The 26987-nt window shown below is 36.3% G+C and overlaps 1 protein-coding gene across 2 annotated transcripts in view; it reads left to right on the forward strand.

Annotated features, from left to right (window-relative positions):
* The first annotated feature begins 1825 nt into the window (after positions 1–1825).
* Positions 1826–26987, forward strand: part of sorcs3b (sortilin related VPS10 domain containing receptor 3b) — a 58498-nt gene continuing 33336 nt past the window's right edge. The window contains exons 1-5 of one of the 2 annotated variants that reach the window (XR_008157923.1): positions 1826–2714; positions 19359–19426; positions 25552–25651; positions 25741–25899; positions 26059–26132. Coding sequence is in view for 1 of the 2 variants with exons in the window: in XM_052581407.1 (XP_052437367.1) it covers positions 2142–2714; positions 19359–19426; positions 25552–25651; positions 25741–25899; positions 26059–26132 (974 nt within the window). In the remaining variant the exon portion in view is untranslated. The remainder of the gene's footprint in view (positions 2715–19358; positions 19427–25551; positions 25652–25740; positions 25900–26058; positions 26133–26987) is intronic. The other variant, XM_052581407.1, reaches the window with a different exon arrangement.

Raw genomic sequence — 26987 nt, forward strand, 5'->3', positions numbered from 1 at the left:
GGGAGAGGGAAGACATATCTTGCCCTCTATCTCTTAATGTCTGTTTCTCTCTCTAATCATGCAATCGACAGGTTGTTTTAAATTAATCATAAATGCAAATCTTCTTCATGCTTGCTTTGCTTTTTTTTCTTTTCCAAATTGCAGTTCACTACAGAGATGATTAGGATGTTTATACAGAGAATTTAGTTGCTTTTAACTTATATAGAGTTAACTGTTTATTTGTGTCTTGCAACGGTTCAATACTAAACCTCTTATTTTCAGGTTTTAACTTTGAAATGAAAGGAATAGCTCATGGAAAATCAAAATTCTGTCATTATTTACTTACTCTGATGTCAACTGAACATACACTAAAGGAAAACTCCATAAAAATAGGGCCTAATGTACTGTGTTAAGATGAAGGAATTTCCGGTATTATTGATTATTCACTGTGATTTAACTGTATTTTGAAATGCATTGCATGAATTGCATTGTGTTTGAGTTTTAAGGTAATGGAAATGTCTGTAAACTTAACCGATAATGTCCTGGTAGAAAATTACCAGTACCTTTTTTATTTATTTACCTTTTTTTCTTACAGTGTACGGAAACCAGACTCTATCACTGAGGAAACAGATAAGGTCTCACAATAGCGACCTTTTTTATCACAGTTGTGACATTATGGCTCACATTTGCAAATGTATTTCTCACAATGTGACTTTAATTCTTATTTTAAACATATCTTTATTTTTTAATTTGAAGCAAAAACTGGCTTCCGTACAAACCTGTATGGTGTTATTTATTCAGTGAAACACAAAAAGAGATTTTGCATAATCTTTTCCATACTCCAAGACTTTTTAAAGACCAAAAACTCCACAGAACTACTCCACACTACTTACAGATTCTGATGTGACTGATTCTGCTTCTTAGATCCTTATGTCGTCCATCAATCTATTCTAGATATGAGTTTGGGCAATAGCACCTTGATAAACTTCCAAATTGGGACACAGATGACTCAATTTCCTGCAACACAATAATGCAGTCAAACATTAAAACATCACTGGTATTTATGAACAATATTGTGGTATAACATCATACCAATATCCTTGTGGTATCATGTTTGTAAGATCTTCTTTGTTCATAATTTCTGTCAGTTTAGGAGACAGAAGTAAACCTGACAGCAATTCTATGCAAACATATTAATCAAACAAATTTTGATTTAAATGTGTATATTTTGGTACATTGTATAAATGTTGATTTTGAACTGACTGACACACCCCAAATCTTTAAAGCGTCTATAGCTTTGTGTAAGCAACAATCTAAAATGTAAGGTGTTAAAAATTCCCTCCTTCCCCTCCCTCCACTGAAGCTCTGAAATCTCATTCGCATCCGAGTTTAGATTTAAAAGATTCCACGTCAATCTACCTGGCTATCTTTGACACCATTTACATCGAATACCATTTCTTATCATGTGTTTTCAAAGAATTGATAGTGGAATTAGATAGCTAGAGTATAAGGCAATAACTATCTAAATTTGCATTACCATATTCTACAGTGCTTTTATGACATTTCAGTTGTGGTCACAATGCCCTGCCAGTATATGGAAAAGTAATACATTTCAGATTCTTCACGATATATGTGTCAATTATGTTTAGAAGGACAACGGGGAGAGTATATGCTAAAAGTTTAAGGAAACTCAGTCGTTAGATTAATGTCTTAAGATTAAGACTTATCAGTGGTTATCATTTTGTTTCTGTATTTAACATCTGTCTCTCACTGATGTGACGGCAGACGAGCTTATCTGTTTTCCTGCTTACATATTAATATGAAAAGATGCAGTCTCGACTGCTCCAGATGTCTCTGCTCGCGGATACCCTCGGGGCCATCGCTATACCCCGCGCGCGCTCGCACCTGTCACACACTCTGCTCCCGAGCTCGATCCAAGCCGGAGTGAGTGAGTGAGCGCGTGTCACTCAGCGGCTCCACCCCTCCGGTAACTACACCCAGCTCAGAACCGACCGAACCCGCACATCAGACACATTCACCGTTACACAGGTATCCCCCTAAACGTCGTTATCGTGGCGAAAAGTTTTTTTAGGTGTTTATGTTGGGATTTTAAGGGAACTTACGTGGACTCGCTAGGGTCTAAAGGGTAAAAAAAAGGGAGGATGATGAAGATGAAGGATGCATTGGGGTTCGAGTCGTGCTGGACACTGTTTTTTGTCTGTGCTCTCGTGCCGCTCCCAGCGCGCTCAGATATTACTTGCACCTCGTGCTTCGCACCAATACGCCGGAATGAAGCGCACGCGAAGACAACAGCTTTTATCAGCCGTGATTTTGGAAGTGCACCGGACGGCAGCACCGCTAAAAACTGGAAATGGAGACTTGATGGAGCTCAACTTTCCTCCGAAGCGCACAAAAAGTCTTCTTTGGTGTCCTGGAGAGAGCAACTGCAGAACGCGCACATATCCAGAGCAGAATGGACGAGCCCAGCTGAAGAAAAAGACGGAAAAGTTTATCCAACAAAGGAAACCCAAGTGGGCAAGAGAGAAAAGCGCAGTCTGTTTCCGTCTGACAGCGCGGCCGGTTCTCGGTTCGAGTTCAGGCGTACCGGCGGAGTTGACGGTACCGGAAAGAGCCCGAGGCAGAATGAGCCACACCTGATCACGTCCAGCTTTGCGCTGTCCGGAGATTCGGCTCATAATCAGGCCATGGTGCTGTGGTCCGGACACAACAGCAGCGTGAGTGTTAACTTTAGCCAACGTAGTTCTCTTGAAAGGACAATACTTGGTTAATTGTTACTTATATACAGTTATAAAGTTAAAATGGAACAAGTGGGATGTCTTATCTGTAGTTTTGTATTGTGATGGCTTTGATATTCTGCAGTAGTTCACAGGCAGGACTGGTGCGCGGCAGCTGCAAAACCAGCGCGCGCACGCGTGCGTCACCTTTTTTGTTTATGAACGGAGACTGCAACCAAAGCGTACCATCCAGGTAAAAAAAAGCGCACTTGCTCAAGCATTTGAGCAATTGTAAGTCGCTTTGGATAAAAACGTCTGCTAAATAAATAAATGTAAATGTACATTTGACAGACCACAAATTAGGCAGTGAGAACATAATCCACAAATCAAAAGAACAGTCAATGTTTCTTAAATGAATGTGTACTTTCCAGAAAGAATTATATTGATATTGAAAGCCACCAGTTCTCATAACACCCATTCAATTATTTATCTGTTATTCTCATGATCTCAAAGCATGTTTGAGCATTAAAGTCTTTTATTTTTATTGTCACTATTGTGCTCATGCTCAACTTTCTCTGAAATTTCTCTTCAACTCTTTGTTTAAATGGCGGATTTGAAGATTTTAATGTAAATGAATGCTGTATGAAAGATTTCGTATGGAGATTTGCTACTGTATGTATTTTATGAGCAACACATTTTAAAGAAGAATTTTTGTTCTAGTGTCTCATGACTCAAATATTTCTCCTCATATCTGAATTTGTGCACTTATATTTGTGCTTCCTTACCACAGACTATGCAAAAAGAGTAGGATGTCAAAATATGTAGTATTTATTAAACTGTAGGCAAGCAATACCCAGATGACCTACTGTATCTGCTGAGATAATGAAGGGTGCAGCTAGTGGACACTTTTCTGTCCCATAAGGCCACAGTAGCTGAGAGAAGTGAAAAAAAAGAAAAATGGTTCAGAATTGCGAGCTTTGTTTTGCAACTGCATTATTTTGCAGTTGTTGTCAGTAAATCATATGTCAAAAGACAATGTCAATGAGATGCAGTTTGTTCGAATCCATCGTATATTAAGTACGTACAGGATTTTGGACACAGCTTTCGTCTCATCACCTGTGGTTTGATGCATACTTCATTAGGGCATCTGTTCTGAGATGCAGATGTTTCAGAAGAACCTGCCAATAAGAGCACAGTTCAGAAGAATGAATTGATATTACTTTAATATGACTGACAATTATCTGCCTGCACTACTTTTCTTTATAAACTATCAATTTCTTTCCTCAATAATCTACTTGCTGCATCTGCTATATATCTACATCTCTAGTGCCCAGGGTGCTCTGTTTGTATATCTCCATATGCTGCTGTGTTTTGAGTGTGAACCTATTTTTTGTAACCCAAACTCATTCCTTTTCCTTCACAATTTCCGTGCCTCATCTGAAATATAAATGACCGACTCTGTCAGCAGACTTTTAGATTGGCAGGGTAATACCTGCAGAATTTATGTGTGCGTGCGTGTTTCTGCAGTGCTGCTGATGCCATCAGAGTATCTTTCACCGAACCGCATGAGTGATGTTTCATGATGCCACAGATGCAAACTGAACGTCAGAGAACAGATAGCATCCACGCAAGCTCTTTCTGTCTCTATCTCGCCTTGGCATACACACATTTATTGCACTGCACACAAACATTCACAGTATTGATTTGACACATTTGACACAGCTATACATAACGAAGCACTAAATTGTTTAAAGAATTGCGTTCAAGGATATATTTTAAAAAAGCAGCATACAAAATTGTGACGTTAAATGAAAAATGGGGCCCATATTGTATTTTCTAAAGATCCGTTTAGGAAATGATGTTAGCACGAGAAGAGATGACACCGGTAGCCTCTCAGCGGCAAGCAACAAATGAAGCCCTCTGTCATGCCAGTTTTCATCAAATGTGAAACCTTTCCCGTTGCTTCCTGTAGACACTCTGTCTTATTACCACACAAGTGATAAAGCTAATGTCTGGCCTTTCGCACCTCTGTTGTACCCCGCTCAATCACTGACACGCACACATACAAATGCTATTTACGCACTAAGACGCATAGGTAATAATGGTGCTGCTAATTTTTACTCTTATTATAGTGCAGCCTGTGTTAAATACCCTTGTTTGCTCCAGAAGGTGAGAGCAGATGGACAGATACCTGTAGAGTAGGATACAGCTACACTCAAAGGTGTCACAGAGAGCATGTTGCAGCCGTGCATGTGTGTGTGATGACATCACGGAAGAATTAGAGACTTTACAGGTTATTACACCATCTTAAAGGGATAGATCACCTAAAAATTGAAATTTTGCCATAATGTCAATCTTTGAATATCTTTGAAACACATATATTCAGAGGTCCTTTAATAATAAAAGTCTATATAATCAAACCTTCCATAAAGGATGAAAAATAATCTACATTAATTTAGTTGTTTAATCTGACCAATGAACTATTGTCTTAACAATTGTACTACATAACATTCATTTTTGTCAATTCGAATGTGTTTGTTTACTTAATGCAATTCAACTCATTTAACAATTAAATTTGTCAGTAGTACAACTGATTTCTTCTTTAGCAAATTTGTTAAATTAGTAACATAATAAATTTTTATAATAGCCATATACAGTATGTAGTCTTATAGGACACTTAAAATGTTAAAAGCATATCCAGGATATACTTTTTAATGGTTGTACTGTAAATACTGTAGGCCTCGACTCTTGACACACAAACCCCAAGGATGGTGACAATCCAGAAATGTAAAATGTAAGCTCTTTACCTCACAACACAACAAAACAACACAATTCATAAAAGAAAATAAAAAAAGCAGACAGAAAAATTATATTCTTATGCAACCACATTCATGCAGGGAGCTCACAAACCCATAACATTTCATGAAATATGAAATTCCTCATTCAGATAACTGTGTTAACTCTTTTGGTCTGACAGCGTAGTTATAGTTTCAAGAAAATTATGTTTCTTAGTATTTGATACTCAAAAGGTTTCATAAATTGTAAAACATGCAGTTGCTTATATTACATTGTATATGATGGAATGGATTTATTTCAGTTTTAATATAACTAGATTACATTGCCAGGTGCTCATATTAGACAATGCAACAGACATGACTCTTTTTAATGCTTTAAAATGTGACAATTTATATTAATTAAATAATACATTCACATTTATATAAAAACACATGGATCTAGTATGAGTGACTCAAGTTTGTTTATTTGTGATGACGTTGCAGGGTGTTTTGAATTAATGCATTATGTCAAGTTAAGTGAACATTGGACTGTAGGCAAGTAAAGCCAACATTATGTAGAGACTCTACCAATTGGAACACAGCTACAATTTACATTTCATGATGATACTTGTTTGGCTTATTCTGTACGGCTTTTAACTAGAGTAACGTTTGCCTGTTTGAAGCATTTGCTATATTTTGATGTTAGTGGCTTTAGCGACCAAATTGATCCGTAGCGTTCAGCAGTTTTCCTGAAGCAGAGTGAGTGTGTGTGTGTGTAAGAGAGAGCAAGAAACTGTGTGTTCTGCTGAAAGCGTACTCTCTTAAGCCTAATGTCACTGAAAGCTGAAAGCTTTCACTTTTGATTCACGGCAATGGAGAGGCTGTTTGGCCGCTTTCTCAATTGTAAAAACAATCAATGAAAATCCATAAAGATGATGGAAATGCAAGAGAATCATTTTGTGGCCCCTGCTACGCTTGCCCTTGGGTCCACATCCATAGTTTGCCCTCCAAAGTCCACGATGACATTTTCTCTGAGAGGAGCCCCCGCAGAGCAAGAAATCATTGTGAAGGTGGGGTTTATGTGTTTTGTTGTCTAGACAAAACAGATCTTATGCAAATGTGGCTAAGGAAGCACATCTCCAGGGGAAGTCTCTCCACAGGAGTTTGATTGTGATCGAGCAGTGATTTTAGCGTTCTAAAGAACTCTCCGACCTGCTGTGAGAGAATCGCAGATTATGGCTGTACAATCATAGGTTGCGCAGGGTTTATTCTGTTTGCCTGTCTGTTGCGCTGGAGTTTCATGTTGATGCTCTGCTGATGCCCTATAGGAAGATGGCAGACAACTACGTCCAAGTGAGGACTTGTGCATGTGTTCATGGTTCATGTGGTTTCAAGGGTGTGTGCGTGCATGTGTTCGTGTGGGTATTCATGGCCTGTGGAGAGAATGAGGGATGTCCTTGAAGAGTTTGGCTGTCCATCCAAATGTCTACACATCCTCCAACAGTTTCATTCTGGAGTGACAGCCAAAGTGGTTGTGTGTTTGTGTGTGAGAGCGAGTGTATGGTCATTTGTGTGTGTGTGTATGTGTGCGCATCCTCTCTATCTCAGGGCAGCAGAGTGGCTGAGCTTGTAGCAGTAAACACTCTGACTCGGGGACACATCAAGCCTGGTTAGTTTTAAAGGACTTTTCAATATTAGGCTGGTTTGAGAGGATGCCAATGTTTTGGTTTTGCAGCAAGTGACTTTTTATAAAAGTTTCCCAAAAGAAAGTGAGTTTTATTTAAAGAGTACACATCTTAAAATGTTTTTGTACAGTCTAAAAAATATGGAGAACATCACGATGGAGCAAATAAATGCTGCTACCCACCTATAGACAAAAAGGATACTAAAAAATTATATATTTTATATGATATAATTTAAAAGAACTGTTGTAGAATCTTTTAATATTTCATTTATTCCTGTGATACCAGCTGAATTTTCATTTTAAATTACTTCAGCCTTGAGTGTCACATGATCCTTCAGAAATCATTTTAATATGCTGACTTGGTGGTCAAGAAATGTGCATAATATATTTGAAGGAACTGTGATAGATTTTTTTTTTTTCAGGATACTTTGATGAATAGAAAGTTCAAAGGACAATTATTTATTAGAATGACATAGAAATCTTTTGTAACAGTAGAACTTTACAGTCACTTTTGATCAATTTAATGCATTCTTGCTGAATAAAAATATTAATTCCTTAAAAGAAAATATTACTGACCCCAGACTTTGAACAGTAGTGAGTATAAATCATGTCTTTTTAGTTCCTTTCTTCCTTCCTTTCTGCAATTCGTGCAAAGATGATGAAAGATATAAAAAGTTTCAGCAAACTATGCTTTAATACAAAAATGAAGTTCTCTGAAGTTCATGTAATCTAAAGTAGAGTAGTTACCTCGTGTGACATCAACCTGTTTTCTGATAATATCTATACAAGTTGTGTGGAGGGGCATTTAAGAGCTTCAGTCCCTCTGTTATTGACAGCAAGTCATATCCGTTTATCTACATTACTCTTAAGAATAATATGTTCTAGTGAATCTATGCACATTCTGTCTTCTATAATTTGTCAGTTAATGTGCAGAGCTGCTTGCATAACCTCAGGATTTATACTCTCAAACCCTGAAATCTCATAATCATTATTAGAATCTACCAGAGCAATGTGAATATATTTTGTTAAACTCCATGTTTTACAGATTCATGTATTGTGCCACTAACTAATCATTTTAAAATCATATGATTTATGAGACAAAGCCATTCTCAAAGTATAAGAATATCCAGTACCAATAAAAGTTTGAAACTGAAATAATTTGTCATTTGCTCAGCACAGGGATTTATATACAAAGTGGAGGGAAAGTGAAACAAACAGCCCTACTTTTAGCATTTCCACAGCCGAGGATTATAATTATCTGGAATTAAAGAATTCTTTCTCCTGTCATTGTAAAAAATGTTGTTGTAAAGCTTGGCAATCGTATATTAGAGGATTACATGTACAAATCTAGTAGTGGTTCCTTGAAGCAATCCTTAAACCTAAATAATTAGACTTCTTTTTATATTCCTGATCTTCTTTGCAGGTTATTCTGCTATATGTGCACATTTCCAAAGCTCCATCACTCAGATATTTGCTGAAACTCACAAATGTGGTAGAGATGGTAAGTTCAGTCAAGTTCAAATTTCTGGCCGTCACTTCTGTAAAGGGGACTGCAATATAACACTTTGGGCTAATTCATTCTGATTATTTGTCAGTCTGAGTTTTTTGTGTATCGATAAATATTTTCTCCTTTGAATTAAAAGGTCAACTAGTAATACATTTTACCTTTACCGAGGTGGGAAAACTAAACTGGCTAAAGCTCATCACTATATTGAATGCATTAAAAATGTCCTTGGTCTTTCTATAGCCCTTTATTTCTGTAGCATTCCATGCAAAACGTATGAAATCTGAGGTGCAGTTTTTTGTACAACCAAAATCCCAATAACACCCAGAAAAAAAAGAAAATGTAGAACTAGGAAAATGGCCATGAATTAAGCATAATCAGCTTAAATGGCACCCATTAATGCACAGTGTACTACTGGGTGTCATTTAAGCTGCTTATGCCTAATTTTCTTCAATCTCCTTTTTTGAGTCTGTCAATATGAATGTGAGCAACCCAATGGTAATATAAATTATATCCATGCATCATGTCATTTTTATAACATTTTATATTAATAATTCTGCAGTACTAATAATATTGGGCTATAAAGACCGATGGAGATTTATGCACATGTAAGATTTGTGATTTCTTTTTCCCAGATGAAGTTGTATGTGCTGACAGGGCACATCTCCACTACATGCATTTTTTCTGGCATGCTCCAGGTTTAATTTAAAACACTTGATTATATAATCAAAAAGACTAAATATGCATTTAGTATTAAATATTATATTCATACGGTCATTGCAGATTGTGATTAGTGCGCCGACATATACAGCGCAACTGTGCTCATGGCGACCCGAGTTTGATTCCCATCTCAAGGCCCTATGGTGGTCCTGCTCTCCTCTCTCTACCCAATACTTTCCTGTCATCTCTCCACTGTCCTGTCTAAATGATAAAACAATATAAAAGCTAAAACAATACAACTTAAAAAAAGCATAAGTAACAGTACAAATATGACCATATATTTAATAATGATAGATGTAGATACATTCACTTGAACTTGTGGAAAATAAATATTGTAACTAATTTAAGTAAAAGTGTTAGTAAACATTTTATTTTGATGGTCCCCCAAAGGCAATTATGTCCACTTATTCTACTGACCCTAAACCTAACCTACTGTAACAGGCTAGTGATACTCTACTAATGACTAATGAGAGTTAGTGATCACTTTATTTTAAGGTCCATTTCTCACTATTTACAAACCAGTAACTACAACTTTTGCCTCAATAAACTCATAATTTGTTGTTTTTTAGTTGTTAGTAGGTAGTTAGGTTTAAGTTAAATTTAGTTAAGTTGAGGTATTGGATAGGATTAGGGATGTAGAATATGGTCAGACTATAAGTACTAATAAATAGCCAATATGTTAATAATAGGCATAGTAATTAACAACTAGTTAATAGTAAGTATTAATTTATATGCTGAAGCGTAACCAAGTTAGTTAACATGTAGTTGCAAAGTTACTTACATTCAACAGGATATTTAAAGGCGACCATTTAAATAAATGGTCACAGGAGAAATCATTTCCCCTCAAATTTACAGTGGTGTCCCACAGGTGCAGCTCATCACAATAATTGTGTCATGTTCCACCAGAGGGTGTCCATATTCTTTCTTTTTCATGTATAATTATATATTTATTGGTTTAAATTTGAAATTTCACAAACTTTTTTGTGTGTGTGTGGATTTTTGTTTGCCTATAATAAATGCAAAAAATCAAAGTAACATTATATCAAATAATTTTATATAACATATTACTTTATATAATACAGAAATGTTGTAGATTATAAAGTCTCCTAATATGTTTGAGGCCACTGCATTTCTCAATAACAAACTATGCTCAATAATAATAAGATATGTGAAAGCGGCCATGTACCCTTCACATTCAAATATATGCAGACCAGTGACCTGTTTTTCCCTCCAATGGGATTCACAGTGACTGATTTATTCATTATGAGCTGCTATCCATGCTTTGTCACAGTACTGAATATTAATGAGCATGCAGATTAATTGTGGTTATTGTACACTTTCCCGGGATGTAGAGAGCAAGTGTCAGAAGTGACCTGGAGATGGGAGATGAGAGCATTTGTCATTGGTCTTTAGAGAGAGAGTGTGAGTGTGTGTGTGTGTGTGTGTGTGCGCGCCCGCGCCCGCTTGGCACTGATGTGTGTGTATGCCTGTGAATGTCTTTGAGACCTGTGTGTGTCCGTGTGTGTGTCTAATTATTGGTCTGTAGAGAGTCAGCTTGTCTCTCTGTCTTTTTAATTAAAGGCAGAGGCAGCGGAGGTCGAGTGGGTATCCAGACTCTAGAGAACCGTGGTGAAAGACATGGAGAAGAGCAAAGGAAGCCAGGGAACTAGAAACAAAGGAAGTCAGATCAAAATAAAATAGCATAACATAGAGGTCACACGAAATTTAGAGAGCAAGTTATTATAACCCAGTTCTGCCACAGAAAGGAAGTGACATCACAGAATCTGTGTTTGCAGGGAGCAGATACGTTCAAGTCAAAGTTAAATCCCTTGAGTGTCTTTAATGTTAATGATGCAACCTTTGCTGACTCTCTTTATTTTGACTTTGTTCAGATGACAGCTCAGTTCAATCTATTTTTATCTCAATGGCAGAACTTTCTCTCATATTTCTAGCCCTTTAACCCCAGTGACAGCTTGCGTTAATGTTCTGTGGCAGGCCTGAAAAATAAATCTCCTCTAAAAGGCTACATCCTTTTAAAAATGACTAACACCTCTGTTTAACATTGTGTGGAGAAGGGCCATGAATATTTACCGCTTTATATGGGCCAATAATCTCACAGCAGGTTTTTCAGGGAGCTAAACAGCTTATTGTTCATCTAATACTTTTAACATCAATTTTTTATTTCAAAGACAAAAACCAGAGCTCTTCTCTTTTTCTTCATATTTGTTTCTGTTCATTCTTCACATGACGTGCTGCGTGCATCGTTTAGTTTCTCCTCAACAGGCATTATAAAATAAATGGTCTGCCTTTCTATTTGCTTATTTTTTGTTGTTGTTTCAGTTAAATAAAAATGCCATAGATGAACATTAAATTTCAGCTCTGTTAAACTAGTTTACACAGCCAGGGGGTGCAGTTTCCTTTGCTTTTTCATAAAAGAAACAATTTCAGTTAATTAAAAAAATGCCAGTGGTCTGCAGTTAGGAGAATTATTATAATAACATATATTGTTCAACTTAAGCTTTTAATTAAAATATGAAAAGCTTAGCTTAACCTTTAAGTTAAAGTGGTTTCCATTTATTATGCATTCATGGATTCACTAGTTCATGAAAGTTTAGAACACAATTTAGACTAAATATCTTGTTTATCTTTGTAGAATATAATATAGGATAACTACATTATAGTTCCATATCACTATAATTTGATTATCTAGGCTCATGTGTCAGGTTTGGCTCATCTAAGAATGTTATGTATACTTTTTATGTTTTAGTCACTAGAAAGTTTCTTTTGTAGACAATGAAGACAGCACCACCTATTTGTGTGGAGGCACAGCACTGGCTTTCTCCAGGTGAATAGTTGAGATCTGTATCTCATAGGGTTCTTCAGAGGTTTTATTGTCTTTAAGGCACCCTGGATTCACAGGACAGACAGCCCTATTCTTATAGACAAAGAAACACTGAAAGCACATTGATTTTCTGAAGGAGAAAAGGCTCCTTTCTTTAATGGTAGGCTCTATTTACTGCTTCTTCTTTTTTACATACAGATACACCCATACATCACATGTACACACCTGCTCCCTGAAGGCGTTAGTCTGAAGCGGTTTACTCACTCCTGTGTAAAACATGCCTGGCACCAGTGAAACTCAGCAGGACTACAATTGTATTGTTTTAAGAAAATAATGATTTTATTTTTTAAAGAAAACAAATGAGTGTGTTTAGTTATGCACTTACAATGAAAGGGGCCATTCTACTAAAGTGTTAAGCAAGCATTCTTAAAGAACTTACACTTGTAAAAATTATGTTTGATGAATTGTATGCTTTAAATTAAATTAAAATGCTGTATGATTGCACAGATATAAGTATATAAGGGCATTTGTGTTTGGCTATTGTAACCAAGGAATAAATGGCTCAAAATCTCTGAAAGTCCAAATTAATTTCCCTGGTAATCAGCAGAATGTCTCAGTTGTCCAGAATATTTATTAAGGCGTAAACAGAGCACTTTTAACTGCATGTAATCATTACATGGGGTGAGATAAAGCCGTCAAGAAGACATGCACTCATTTATCATTTGTATGTTAAGCTAAATTGTATACTTGTAAATACATTGTCATTGTCACTTGTGAAAACCTACCTCTGTAATTTAAAAAACGTGTATTGCTACACCTTAAAATATTCAGATTTTCATTAAGATATCATTTGGTTATTTATGTACCTTTATTTCAATTGAGACCATTCTCAAAGATGAGTTTCTAAGAGGACATAGCAAAACAAGTACCAAAAGTACAAGACGATGACTTCATGACTTGTTTGTGTATGTATGTTTGTTGGCAGAAGCTCATGTGCTAGTGACTCATCAGAAACATGTCATGACTGAAGATACAAGGAGTTTTGCAACCGGAAGTCTGGAATTCCTGCCCAGGTCTCGAAGCTGTAGAAAAGTCTAAATCTAAATTATCAATAGAAAGAGTGAAAAACACAAGCATTGTATATATAAACCCCCCAAAATGTGATGCTCAAAATATGCACAAGATATCTAAGTTTGGTTACACGTAAAGATTTATATGTGTGTGTTTATGTGTATGCTGCTTACATGAAGGTTTCTTTTTATATCGGGCAGTAAAATAAACCTCCCAGCTGTTGGCAGTGTTATGAAGGCTGCTGCTCTCAGCAGAAACTTTATGCACTGTGTGTGTATGTGTGTTGTGTATGAATGTGTGCGCATATGTGCACCTGCTTGCGTTCTAACTGGGGATCAACTCAGAGCGATGCGTATGAAGGTCATGTATATATACACATATATATTCATATGCAGATGTGTACTTGTGGATTATGTTTAAGGAGCTGGATAATGTACAGAGTTTTTATTATGGCCCTGTGTGGCCCCCAGGCTTTCTGGTGAATAAACACAAAATAAGATCCAGAAGTGTGTGAAAATGATTGAAATTTTCAGCGAGGCAGAATCGAGCAATGCAATGATTTGTGGATTTTCCTAAGGCAAAGCAGTGAGCATTAATAAAACATAAATATGAATAAGTATTCTCCTTTTCTAGGTATGTGTATGCGTGTGAGAGTGCACATCTTTTGCTTATTTGACTGATGAGAAAACGCCTCTTGCCCCAAAGCACAAACTCATTCTTGAAATTCATCTATTGTGTGTATTATCCCCGTAAACTGTATTTCATGCTATGAGTGTCTGCATTTCAAATCACTCTGTGAGAACTCCGACACACTTGCAAACACAGAGGGTCTTTCATTTACCTTGATGGTTTATCATTGTGAGTGTAAAGTGGTATGATACCCTACAGCCCCAAATAAAGCACCGGACACAAACAAGCAAATATATTAGCGCAAATGTATCTAAGATTTGATTACTACCGCAGAATTTATGATACTAATGCACGCCTTCCATTCAACCTCCATTTTTGCCCTACCTCGTTATGCTATTTAGACATGCGGAGCATATGATAATACAGCTGTATTATATTAAAATGAACCACTTTAAAAAAATCAATTCTACTTTTTCATCCCATCCCCTCCCTCCAATTTGTAACATATTTTAATGCCTTGAGGTTTATTGATTCACGCAACAGCATCTAAACATGATACTCGGAGAGCACTAGAAGACAGATTGAGGAAGGAAACACTATAAAAGGGAATAAAAGCGGGGGAAATAAAAAAGTGAGGAATGCTGGATTAATATTCCACACACTCCAAGCACACATCGAAACGGATTGTTTCAATTCCACTAGAGTTAAACTGATATATTATGCCCAGTCTGTTCATGATCACTGGATTTATGAGAGGATAAAGATTCCTCGGTCCTTTGTATTTTATTCAAATTGTGAGCATAAATTTCAGTTTGGCGCTAATTCAGAGGGTGTATTACAGTACACAGAAACAAATTAGTGCCAAAAACAATGAGATATGAGCTGCGAAGTCCACCAGAGAGAAACAAAAGTCACAGTGTGCTGCGAGACTCCTTTGAGAGCAGAATCACAATGAACGTGTTTCTCTGCTCTCATAGAAACAGTATTGCAATGGAAAATTCAGTGCTTTACTCTGACTGCATTTTGCTGTTGGAATGCCAGTGGAACAATGAGCAGGTAGTTCCATTTCATTTCACCATTTTAATTGAATTCATCTGAGTGTTTGAAAACAAAGTCTCTGACCGAAAAACTGACACAGAACGTACAGACTTTTTAATCACCTTCCCATGTTAATGTGATTTTGTTGTGTAGGGTTTCGGAAACAGTTTTAATTATGGCCTTCATCATTTGCAGTAAAATTTCCACTTAAAATGGGTCTTCTTGATTTCTTGATTGTCTGTGTTTACGGTCCCAGATTGCCGCTGTTTGCTTTCAGGTACAAGCGTGGTTTGCTTGGTTATTTTTTGTCTCAGACAACCTGCTGGGGAATTATGAGCCTCTAGTCTGTTTTACTCTCCAATAGGGTTGATTGCTATACCAACACTAAAAAAAAGTAATTTGGCAAATATCGTTACTTGGCCTAGTCAATAATGTTCCACTCTTTAGCATATAGTTTGGCATGTCAGGCTCTGTGACTTGAAGCATGAAAGTGAATGTGTTAATGTGTGAGATTCATTAAATGTGTTATGTTTTTCAGCACATTTATCTTTTGACGTTAAAGCTGTTTCATTCTGTACCTAAAAGAAAATGTACAAATAAAATCCAGATGGGATTAACAAATCTAAAGTCATATGCACTTTTTTTGTTTGGTGGGATTTGTCATCAAAGCTCAATAAATATTGTATTATTATAAAAACATTACTTAAGACAATGTAAATGTAAATACTAGTTGTTATTTACTCATTGCAGCTTTGCATTGGATTGAATTAACTGGAGAATTGAGTTGCAAAAATCAACTTTTTTTTTGTAAGCATTGCAATCAAGTCCAACACATACACATTATTAGGTGTGTTAATGTGCTAGTGATGAGATGAGATAATCATGAATTATTGACATTATTTGACAGTCCTACAGTAGTTTCATTTAATTTTGCCTGAGGCTGTTTATTTGTTGCTCAAGATGTTGATTTAGTTGAGATGCCAGAAGCTGGTATTCTACTGAATACCAAATTTTGGTATTGATGCAAAAATACTCCCCAGTTCAAGTTGCATTTAGTTAAGCCAGGAGCGGTATCATTTATGTTCTGTGGCTAGGAATCTAGAAAACCCTCACAGGCCTTATTCTTCTCTTAGAAAAAAGAAAGAATACACCATTCTATAATGGCTTCAAAAGAAAAATGGAGAAAGTAAGACTTTCAGTCAACAAATTGATTTAAAATGTCAACCTGTCCCACTCCATATATTATTTCATTTTTAATAAGTTATAGCTTAAAAGCTGAAGTTTACAAGTGTATCATAATTTTCCATGAGTGGATTTTGAAAGGCTTATGGTCCTCTTTGAGAATAGCCTTGAGTCTTCTTCAAAATGTCATGGTCCACAACAACATAAACAACAAAAAAAAAATGAATAATTTAAACAGGATAGTAACTTGGAAATAGTAATCAATGGAGGGGAAAGTATTCAAACATTTTATGGTGCTTATTTTTGAAAAAAAAAAAGGAAAAAGGTGCTTACTATGAATAGTTTTAAGAATTGGTCAAACATATAAAAATCTGCAGAAATATATATATATATATATATATATATATATATATATATATATATATATTTTTTTTTTTTTTTTTTTTTTCTGTATTTATTTGGGGGTAAACATGCAGATTGCTGACCTCCAATGAGTTTATAGCAATATGGGAAACATGAAAACATGAGCATGCAATGTGTGTTGTAATTCTGCAGGCATCTGTAAAGGTTTCTGTGAAATTCTGCAGGCACAGATGCTATACTGATATACTTATGATTAAAAAGACTATTAAAATAAACTATTGTTATTCAAGCAACTTGGTACATATTACTTTGGTTAAATGAAAATTACTTAACAGAAATGTAGGATCTTATTGAATATGGCTGGAACACATACTGTACACTGTAAAAAAAAAAAAAAAAAAAAATCTGTAGTTTTTACAAAATAATCTTTGCAGCTGTGGTTGCCAGAATAATTTTGTAAAAAAAAAAAAAACACAGGAAAAACCTTAAACACATTTACAGTATAAAGCTGTTCACTTTTTTTCAGTGTACATTAACGTTGGAATATTCGGTTGCACTTTATTTTACAGTACGTATACTAACATGTACTTATAGTGTACTTACAGTGTATTTACTAAGAAAGTTCTGGTAACACAAGGTAACTACATGGGGTAGGGTTAGGTTTAGGGGTAGGTTCAGGGTTACCTAGTTATTACATAGTTATTGTAATTACTATAATAAGTACATAGTATGTACATGAGGAACAGGACTGTAAAATAAAGTGCTACCGAATATTCTGTATTAATAAATTATGTGATCATATATTTAATTACAGTTTAACATTGTTAAATATTTGGCCACACAATTAAGGTTCAGCAGATATTATGTCATTTTAATGTTGGAAAAAAGAATTATAGGCCAAAACTGGTTGCTCATATTACATGTCTTTTTTTACTGTGTCTTTTTTTTTTTTTTTGTTTAATATGAAAATATACACACACGCAGTACACTTTTAGTCAGTCCTACTGTTTTTAATGCTTGTAGGCACCAGAGTAAATGTCCAGTTTGAGAAGAAGAAAAAAAAAATGTTCCTAAAATGTTGGCTTGGGGTTTCAGTCTCAAAAGCTGTAAAATGTATTGTCAGCTTCCTCTGGAAGACACATCAGCTATGTTAGTAGTGCTATACCATCTGTTCTTACTCCGGTTATTGTTTTTGATTTCACTGCTACTTGTTGTCACTGTCAAGTGAGCAGCCTTCAGTGGATACTGATTGGTCTTATCAGGAGTTGTTTCCATGGTATCACGCAGAGCACAACAAAATGGCCATACACAACCCTATAAGCTGCAATTTAGATAATCATATTTCATGGGCAAATGCAATAAAGTAAATGAAATAGATATGGGAATTATGGAAATGGAAATGTTCAGTTGTAGGATTCGGCGTGTAATACGGATTTTATGACATACTGGCTCCAGCTGAAAAAGACAGGAATGTTGAGTCTTCAACAATGTTGACATGTTTCACATGTAATGAAACATTCATTTCAGAGAGAACAAAAGGTAGGAGAACAAAAAGATGAATGTAATGGTAAAGCTTTTTCATGTATTTGAGGTTAGGAGAATAAAGCGACTGAACAGACCTCAGCATATGGACTGTAATATGACAGTAAGTCATTCATCTTTAAACTGAATCTGATCTTAGCTTGAACATGAACGGATCAAACCCGCCATTCATATGCAAATGTAATTAAATCTGCATAACATCCCTGCACATATTATTGACCTCATAGAAACGGACAATAGAAACCTCGACTTTGATATTAATATTCATTTTCAGTCCCATGGACACGGTCTCTCTCTCTTTGGCTCTTTCAGGAGATGTAATTAGTTCTAGTATCACGGTGGTTTCGCTAGTTCAGGAAGCTGAGTGAGTTTGACTGGGGTCCTGCTCTTTCAGATATGCTGTATTTGGATATGCTAATAGTTTGTCCTCCTCTGATTGGTTAATTAACCTCAGATGAAAACGTCCCATCACAGGTGGGGCCGTGAGGAGTGAAGGTTGCGCGCACACGCATAAGCAAACACAGGACCTGGTATAGCGTTGTAAGTAAAGTCACAGACTGCCGACAGGCTGGAATAGGTTTACCTATAACGGCTGTGATTGCATCCGCATCCGTTTTGTGAATTATTACTCGATTTTCGCACTCTTTTAGGTTAATGACAATACTTCTGTTGACTGAACTCTCATTAGGGAACAATCATGGAGTGTGAAATGAAATATTGGACCTTTTAGACTAATATTCATTAGTGTGTGGACGCGATACTGAAGACTGTGTTCTCACACAGTCGTGGTCGCAAAGGGACCACTTACTGTCTGCTTTTGATTCAAAGTCTCTCTATCCCTTTCTTTTTTTGTGGTAAAAACTCACTGTGAAAAGACAGATGCTCGTTTGTTCGCTGTTGTTTATGAGTGTGTGCTCAGAATGTTTTGTCAGGTGGGAAGAGCAAAGCATTTTACCTGCCACGTTTCAGCGTGACATTTGACAGTTTGAGCATGTTTGTGTTTTAGCGTATGTTTGTACAGCGTCATGTTTTTTTTCTCTCTCTCTCTCTTCCCTTCCCCTGATCATCATTACCTCCATCAGGCTGTCCTGGCTCTGAGTGCATTGCCTCTTATTCTACTGTCATCTCAAGATAATAAAATTCACACCTGATATTTACTCTCATCCATCACTGCGAGGCTAGCTGACAGACATTTTATCATTTAGCGTAGCACATTAAGAGCACTGTAGCTGGGGAAATGTGTAAATGGAGATTGCTGGGTGATTTGTTAAATGTCTGCGTGTTTTTCTTTCAGGTGATCCTGATTTTGACAAAACTGTTCGACTTTAACCTGGGAACCGTGACGGAGAGTTCGCTATGGAGGTAAACCTACTTCTGTGAATGGAAACTCTGAGTTTATTCAGTTATTTGAGCATCAGCGCTCTGGCACCGCTTGTGGAAACAAAGTACTCTTTAGTTTTTTTTAAAAAAGAGAACTTATATGGTTACCATATGTCTTCTTTTTCCCGGTTATGTCCTGTTTGAAATTTCTAAATTGGCTAAAGTGACTGGGATTTGGCTTGGTTTCCCTATTGTTTTGAAAACTTGCTGAAATTAATGATAGCAAAGTATTTTGACCAATTGTGTGCATACGTTGTACATAACTGACCAATCAAGAAGGCGGGATGATGGCTGCATGATGATGCAATTCAATGAAAATGTATTATAGTTTAAATGTATATTAAATGCAAGTAGTTTAACTTAAAGTGTTTTTTAAATGGTAGGATTGAGGATATCATTATATGAAATGTCATAATTCCTCCTATTGTTTTCGAAGTATGGTTAAAGTCTACTGCTGAAAGTACTGAAACATTTATGGTAAGCTAAAATATACATTTATGTAATTTCTGTTGGAACTTGTTTAGCATGAATTTTCATGTATTTTTAATTGCACATTTGTAATGATGAAATTGCAATTTAGTATGTATTTTATTAACTTTAAATGTAATATCTAATAAGTAGAGTTGTTCCGATTCCGATACTAGTATCGGAAATATCTCCGATACCACAACAAATTCTGGCATCGGCATCGGCGAGTACATGAACCCATATACCGATCCGATACCATTTTCTTAAAAAAGACCTAGTTATGACCGCAAGCTTTGCCTAACCGCTGCACGGTTCTTCTTCGCTGCTCAAAATGCATTGAAAACACAGGAAGTTGTGCTGTGTTGCCACAAGCAACCCCTGTTTAGAGCAGCGAAGAAGAAATGAAAACGCGTTAGCAGCCCTGATCTATATATGACTGGATCACTCATCACATTCTAAACTGCCAAAAGACAGTGAAGCCGCTACTATATTATAGATCAGTGGTTAGCAGTATGTCTCTGTAGTACCGGTAGTTACAGACTCTCGAGTATATTCAGTACCGGCAACTGCGTTCAGTCGCTTCCGTGTAAGTCAAAACGCAGGGCTCCAGACAGTAGCCGAATATATACTAGTGTCTGTGAATATTAAACTGCAAAATACTATTTAAATATTACTCCCGCAAAATCTACATCTCTGTGGGTGACTGGCACAGATGCGCGAGAGCTCGCTGTTTTGTAGTCTCTGCTGTGTGTCATGAGGACACGAACGCATAAACCGTCACTTCATGAGAATTTACCGTTTCATTTGAGAATACTGTCATATCATAAACACAGACACTCAAAGATCTTCATGGCAGCCCATTAAAATAAATGTTTGGTTTACATGAGTAAATTGACAATATATAAAGCTACTGTTGTAGCCTACAGTAATAATAATACATCTCTATAATAATAATAATTATGCCTAGATGGTTGCTTGTTTTTTACTTGTTTTTTACTTGTTAGAGATTATCTGATTAATAGATCTTTTTTTATATTCCTAGACTTATTTGTTGCAGTTTTTTTATACAGTTATATTGTAAAACTTAAATACCTTTTTTAGTTTGCGGTGTTAGATTTTTGGCTGCATTTGAAGTTCTTTTTTGCATAAGAAAATAAATAATACTGTCAAATTCATGTTAGATAATAAAAATACTGTAATAAATACAGTAGTTCACCATGTATTTGTTCATGTTTTATTGAGGGATCTGTCTGAAGCACACCATAAAAAAATTCTAGCAATTTACACAGGGCTAGTAGTATATACAGCTGTATATACAGATATACACCCAGGTATCGGATCAGTACTCGGTATCGGCCGATACCCTGAGCCCAGGTATCGGAATCGGTATCGGGAAGAGAAAAAGGGTATCGGAACATCTCTACTAATAAGTTACCTACAGTTTTAACCAATTATATTACATTTATAATACAATAAAATTGTATATCATTATAATCAAAGTCCTTTACATGTGCTTTAGTATGTTAGTCAACACATCAAGTGGAATTAACTTCTTTAAAGTATGACAAATGGATATTTAAACAATTAATAAAATTTACTTAAAAACATTTAGTTTTACATTACAGTGCACTTTTTAGAAATGTACAAAAAGTGTAGTAAGAAACTGTTTTTAAATATACTTTTAAGATTTGAAGCACACCATAGTTCATGTTCAATAGAATAAAGCTCACTTCTTTTAGAAGGGCAGCTCATCATAAATTAATGTAAATACAGAATCATCTGTTGTACTCCATCTGTATGTAAAGTTTGCCATTCCTCATGGGTGTCCGTTACAGACTCTATATTTTTTACTCAGTATTTTATATTGAGAGCAGAGGGACCATTTTGTAACAGTGCTTGGAAAAGGGCAGGGACATAAAGCTTGCATTCTTCCAATAGTAACTGGTGTGAACCTTCTAACTGCTGCAGCATTGCTGAACCAGCCTGAATGAAATGCTCTAATAATGCTGTGGTATTAGTATTACGCTTCCAGCCCATTACAAATCAACACACATTCGTACATTAGCCACAAGTGCGTTAGTGGCAAGTACAGCAGACTGTATGAATGGCAAAGATCTGGGATGAAATTCTGCTCGGAAGCACTTTCACTGACCATTGCTGATATGCCCCTGGGTGAAGTACTTAATCCCTGTCTTCTCCTGGGACGCTCTGTACCATGACCCGACTCTCTCGCTCTGTCTCTCTCTCTATCCTAGTGTGTGTAGACAATGGAAAGAAAAGAATTGCAAGGTAGCTGTGTAAGCCAGGCTTGTACATAAAGAAAGAAAGCACTGACTATACATTCTGTCACCTCACTTTTAGATTTTTCCACCCATTAATTTCGACTTCACATCACAGAGAACAATCATTTACTCATTTATAAACCCTCACTATTCACAAAACATCTTTTTTTTCCCTGGCTTTTTACAAGTTTCTGAGAAGCTTGTCGTGCTTTAGTATGCTTTTTTAAGTTTCAGATTAGACTACTGCGGTGCATTTCTCTCTGGCTGTCTGAAAGAGTCTTTTTAAAAATTCCCCGCTCAACTGGGGCGCTTCTCACTTGAGCATTTCCAAACTATTTTATCCATTAAAATGGCTCCCAGTGAAATCTACAGTTCACTGCGATTAAAGTACCTTTAATTAAACTTAAAAACCCTAGACCCTCAATTTTCTAATGGCTAACTGGTTCTGTCTCAACTAGTATAGCCTTTACTTTTATGCTTCTTTACTGTTCAGACCTGCAATGGAATTAGGGCTCCGAAGATCTTGAATTGAATTTTTTTTGTCCTTTTAATTTAAATATTTATAATTAATGTTTTGGGGACAAAACTAAAATGATTAGTGCTTTATTTAAATTAGCCTAATAATACAACATAACCACTTATTATAGTTATGTGCTTGATCTTTCCACTTATTAAAACTGCGATTTACACAAAAACTCTATAAATCACACCTGGATGTAAATGGAATTGAACTAAAGAGTAATTGTAGCCACAAGCGCAACGTGATCATCGTCTTTAGTACAGCTGATAGTTGGATGGACTTTTGTTCATTTTAATTAAAAGTAAAATGAAAACAATAATTGTTGCATTAATTAAACGGATATGTAATATGACATCATCCTTTATCGACATGCCATCACTGCAAACGCGCGCATAGACACAAATGCTCGCGCTCGCACACACATACACACTGCAATCACCTTGAAGGGAGGCTTTGTTTAATTTCTTTTTGGCTGCAAGCCCTGATGAGATTTCTTCTCCTGGTGTGTGTCACTCAGAGAGGGAGGTGAGCTGGGGGGTTTACAGAGAGAAAAAACAGAAAGCCATTATCAAACTTCCACAAACAGAAATGGCATAAACAGGAAATGAGGAAAAGGAAAGTGGAGGAATGGGAGAGAAGGAGGAACAAAGAGAGAGTGAATGGAAGAAAGAGAGAGAGAGAGAGAGAGAGAGTAGAGGGGGAGGGATGTGGCATCGTGTTATTAAAAGAGGTGAATGTTAAAGCTCAGCTTGCAGGCTGTAGTAAATGATGTCGGTAATAACAGTATGAATGATTAATGAATGTTGCTGTTGGCGGCATAAAAGGAGGGGGAAAAAATATGAAGACAAATCACGGCTCATTCAGAGGAGCTAGTTAATCACACTCTCCTGTGTTTTAAAATAAAGATACACGCTCTAAAAAGTATCCATCCTGCCTATGCGATTGTTAAATCACACACACGTACCCAGGCGTATTTGTCCTGAGAGGAGGAGTAATGTCCTCTTGAGTACAGTGCAGATCTGCTGGAGGAGAGAGAGAGAGAGAGAGGGAGAGAGGGAAGCTTGACCGGACCAGAAACGTCAGAGGAGCTTTTTAGGGCAGGCACTCAGCCCCGTTCGAGGGCGCTCAGAGAACCATCTTCCTCTTCACCTGTGCCGCTACAGCTTACACAACCCAAATAACCTCAACAGCTCTGAACGGCCGTGTAATTGTATACGATGGTAAAAGTGTCAGAGTATGAGCACTCTCAGCGCATTCAGAGATGAGCACTCGAGGAGATAATGCTTCAGACGACACATACACGTGTGCTTCTCCAGCAACTGTCTGGCCTAAAACCATTAGCGTTATTATACTTGTAAGAGTTCGGCAGACTCTCCCGTCTGCTGTCGTACCTGCTGGAGAAGAGACGGTGTTAATGAGTTCCGATGGAACGGAGACGTGGGCATACACAACAGCTTCAGTTAATTACGCCAATGACTTCTGAAAATCTCAGCTTCGCTGCAGATGTGGCGCCGTGCTCCTGACACGTCGAGTTATAGAGCTTGCGTGGAGGATGCGGGTTCCAACATGGCCCATGATGTTTCCTGTCACCTTTTATTGCACCTGTATAATAAAAAGGAAAAAGACTATGTCCGCATGTCCATGTTATTTTGAGTTTTTGTACTAACCAGTTGGGATGGCAACAAGACATTTTGGTTGTTTGGTTTCTGTCCTTCTGGATAGCAGTTTGTGAAATAGAACTGGTCAAAAAATCCTGATCCATACAGCTGTATATTCAACATGTTCATAAAGGCTCTTTTATCACTTTTGACCTTTCTTTATATTGCTTTCATATTGTTTTGAAAAAACTTCTACAACATAGAAAAAAAGAAGTTTCAGTTTAATACTCGTGCAGTGCAATCAAACATGAATAACTAACCTATGAATGTCAAAGTTTTGGATTTTTGTAGTTTACCAAAGAAGAGGTGTATGAATGGGATTTAAATTTAATTTAACCTTAATAAGGTTCCATTATTTGTTTACTATGTTAATTAAAGTGAAGCAAAGAAAAATACTTCTGAAACATTTATTAATATTTAAAATATATGCTAATATATTATAAAAATCTAAAGTTGCATTTGTTAATATTATTAATACTTTACAAAAAATATTACTTTTATTACATAAAACATATACAGTAGATTACCCACCCTCATGATGTTTCAAACCCGTCAGACCTTCGCTCATCTTCAGAACAAAAAAAAAAAAGATATTTTTTATTAAATTCAAGAGTTTTCTGACCATCCATGGATAGCAATGCAACTAATATGTTAAAAGCCCAGAAAGAAAGTAAGTGACATCATTAAAAAACTCCATGTGACATCAGTGGTTTAACAATATTGTTATGAAGCTATGAGAATATTTTTGTGTGCAAAGAAAACTAAAATAATGTCTATGCAGGGTCAGAAAGCTCTCAGATTTCATCCAAAATATAAGATGAACAAAGGTCTTGTGGGTTTAGAATGACATCAGGGTGAGTATTTAATGACATCATTTTCATTTTTGGTTGAACTATCCCTTTAAATAATAATAAGCAATATATTTGTTACAGTATTTATTAATCCTTGTATAATTCATTAAATAAAAATACATTGTTGGTTCATGTTAGCTAAGTTTCATTATATAATATTAACAGATACAACTTTTAGAAATGTGTTAATAAATGTTGAAATTAACATTAATAAATGATGTTAGTACATGTTAACTAATATTAACAAATGTAAAGTGTTTCCATATTTAAAATAAATAAACTGATAAAACATTTGCATCACATCAGTGACCTTTATTTGAATTTGTAGGTCAGTAGATTTTGGGACAACATACGAGAAGCTGACGGATAAAATGATGATCAGAACGATGCTGAGCTATCTGTACGTCTGTCCGACCAATAAAAGAAAGGTGAGTTTATTTAAATGCATCAGAGATACTGACGTATTAAATGGTCAGATAGAAAATATCAAGCTAATTTAATTCTTCCTCTTCCTCAGATCCTGATTTTATCTGATCCGGAGGTGGAGAGTAGTTTACTTATCAGTTCTGATGAAGGAGCCACTTTTCAAAAGTTCAATATTAACTTCTACATCATGAGTCTTCTGTTTCACCCTACTCAGGAGAATTGGATACTGGCCTATAGCCATGATCAGAGGGTACACACACACAGACTCTCACAGCCTCAAGAGGTTCTACTTCTACTGAACAATTAAAAGCAGATAATGTGGATAATTAAGTGTGAGCAAGATAATTACCTTTGTTGGCTGCAGTTAGGGATCTTACAGTGAATGTGTCTGTTTCTCTTTTGGCTGCAGCTTTATAGCTCGGTGGACTTTGGCAAAAAGTGGATTCTTGTTCATGAGAGAGTAACTCCGGGGCGATTCTACTGGTACGATACACACACACACACACACACACACACAGACGGAGTAATTTTTTTACTGATCATCAATCTCATATAACACGCCTACAGTGCAATTTCACACTGAAAATTAATCTGACTGCAAGAATATACCTGCATGCGCACACACACTATCACAGACTGAAAATTAATCCAATATTAAACCCACTCTCTACATCCAAAACACTGACACTGATAAACTTACATGCACACACTTTGTATGTCTCTTTCCCTTCTCTCTTTCTCTATCTACCTCCATCTATCTCACTGTCATGTCACTTCTCTCTCCCCTGTGCTTCATATTAGCATATGGTTGGAATTTTGATCAGGCTTTATATTTTAATCCCATCAGTGTGAGTTTTCTGTGTTTGCGTGAGGTGTAGTCAAAATAACTGGTTGCCTGTCACATGCTCGATGAGCTGTGGAGACAACCAACAACATGTCTTCACCCCTAGGTTTAACGTCCACACACAGTTCTTTACATCCTTTCAAAAATATATACAATACATCTTTTTTTTGCTGCTTTGTACTGCGACACACACACACACACACACACACACACACACATATATACTGTTCTGATTGTTTGTGTCACTGAAGCCCGGCTTCGTCAGGTTTGGTGACTACAGAAAGGGAAAATGGAAAAAGTTTAAACTTAGACTATAATAGGTCTCGGTATCACTGTGTTTGAGAGGAAAGTTTAACCCCCCCTTCAGTTATCCAATTCTAAATTTAAAATCTGAATGGGATTGAGAGAGAGATGTTGAACTTCAGACAGATAATTGAAAGAGGGGTTATTTTCAGACTGAGATTTTGAGAAGTGCTTTATTCATAGACTGGGAC

Source organism: Carassius gibelio, chromosome B17 (genome assembly GCF_023724105.1).
Source record: "Carassius gibelio isolate Cgi1373 ecotype wild population from Czech Republic chromosome B17, carGib1.2-hapl.c, whole genome shotgun sequence".
NCBI lineage: Eukaryota > Metazoa > Chordata > Actinopteri > Cypriniformes > Cyprinidae > Carassius > Carassius gibelio.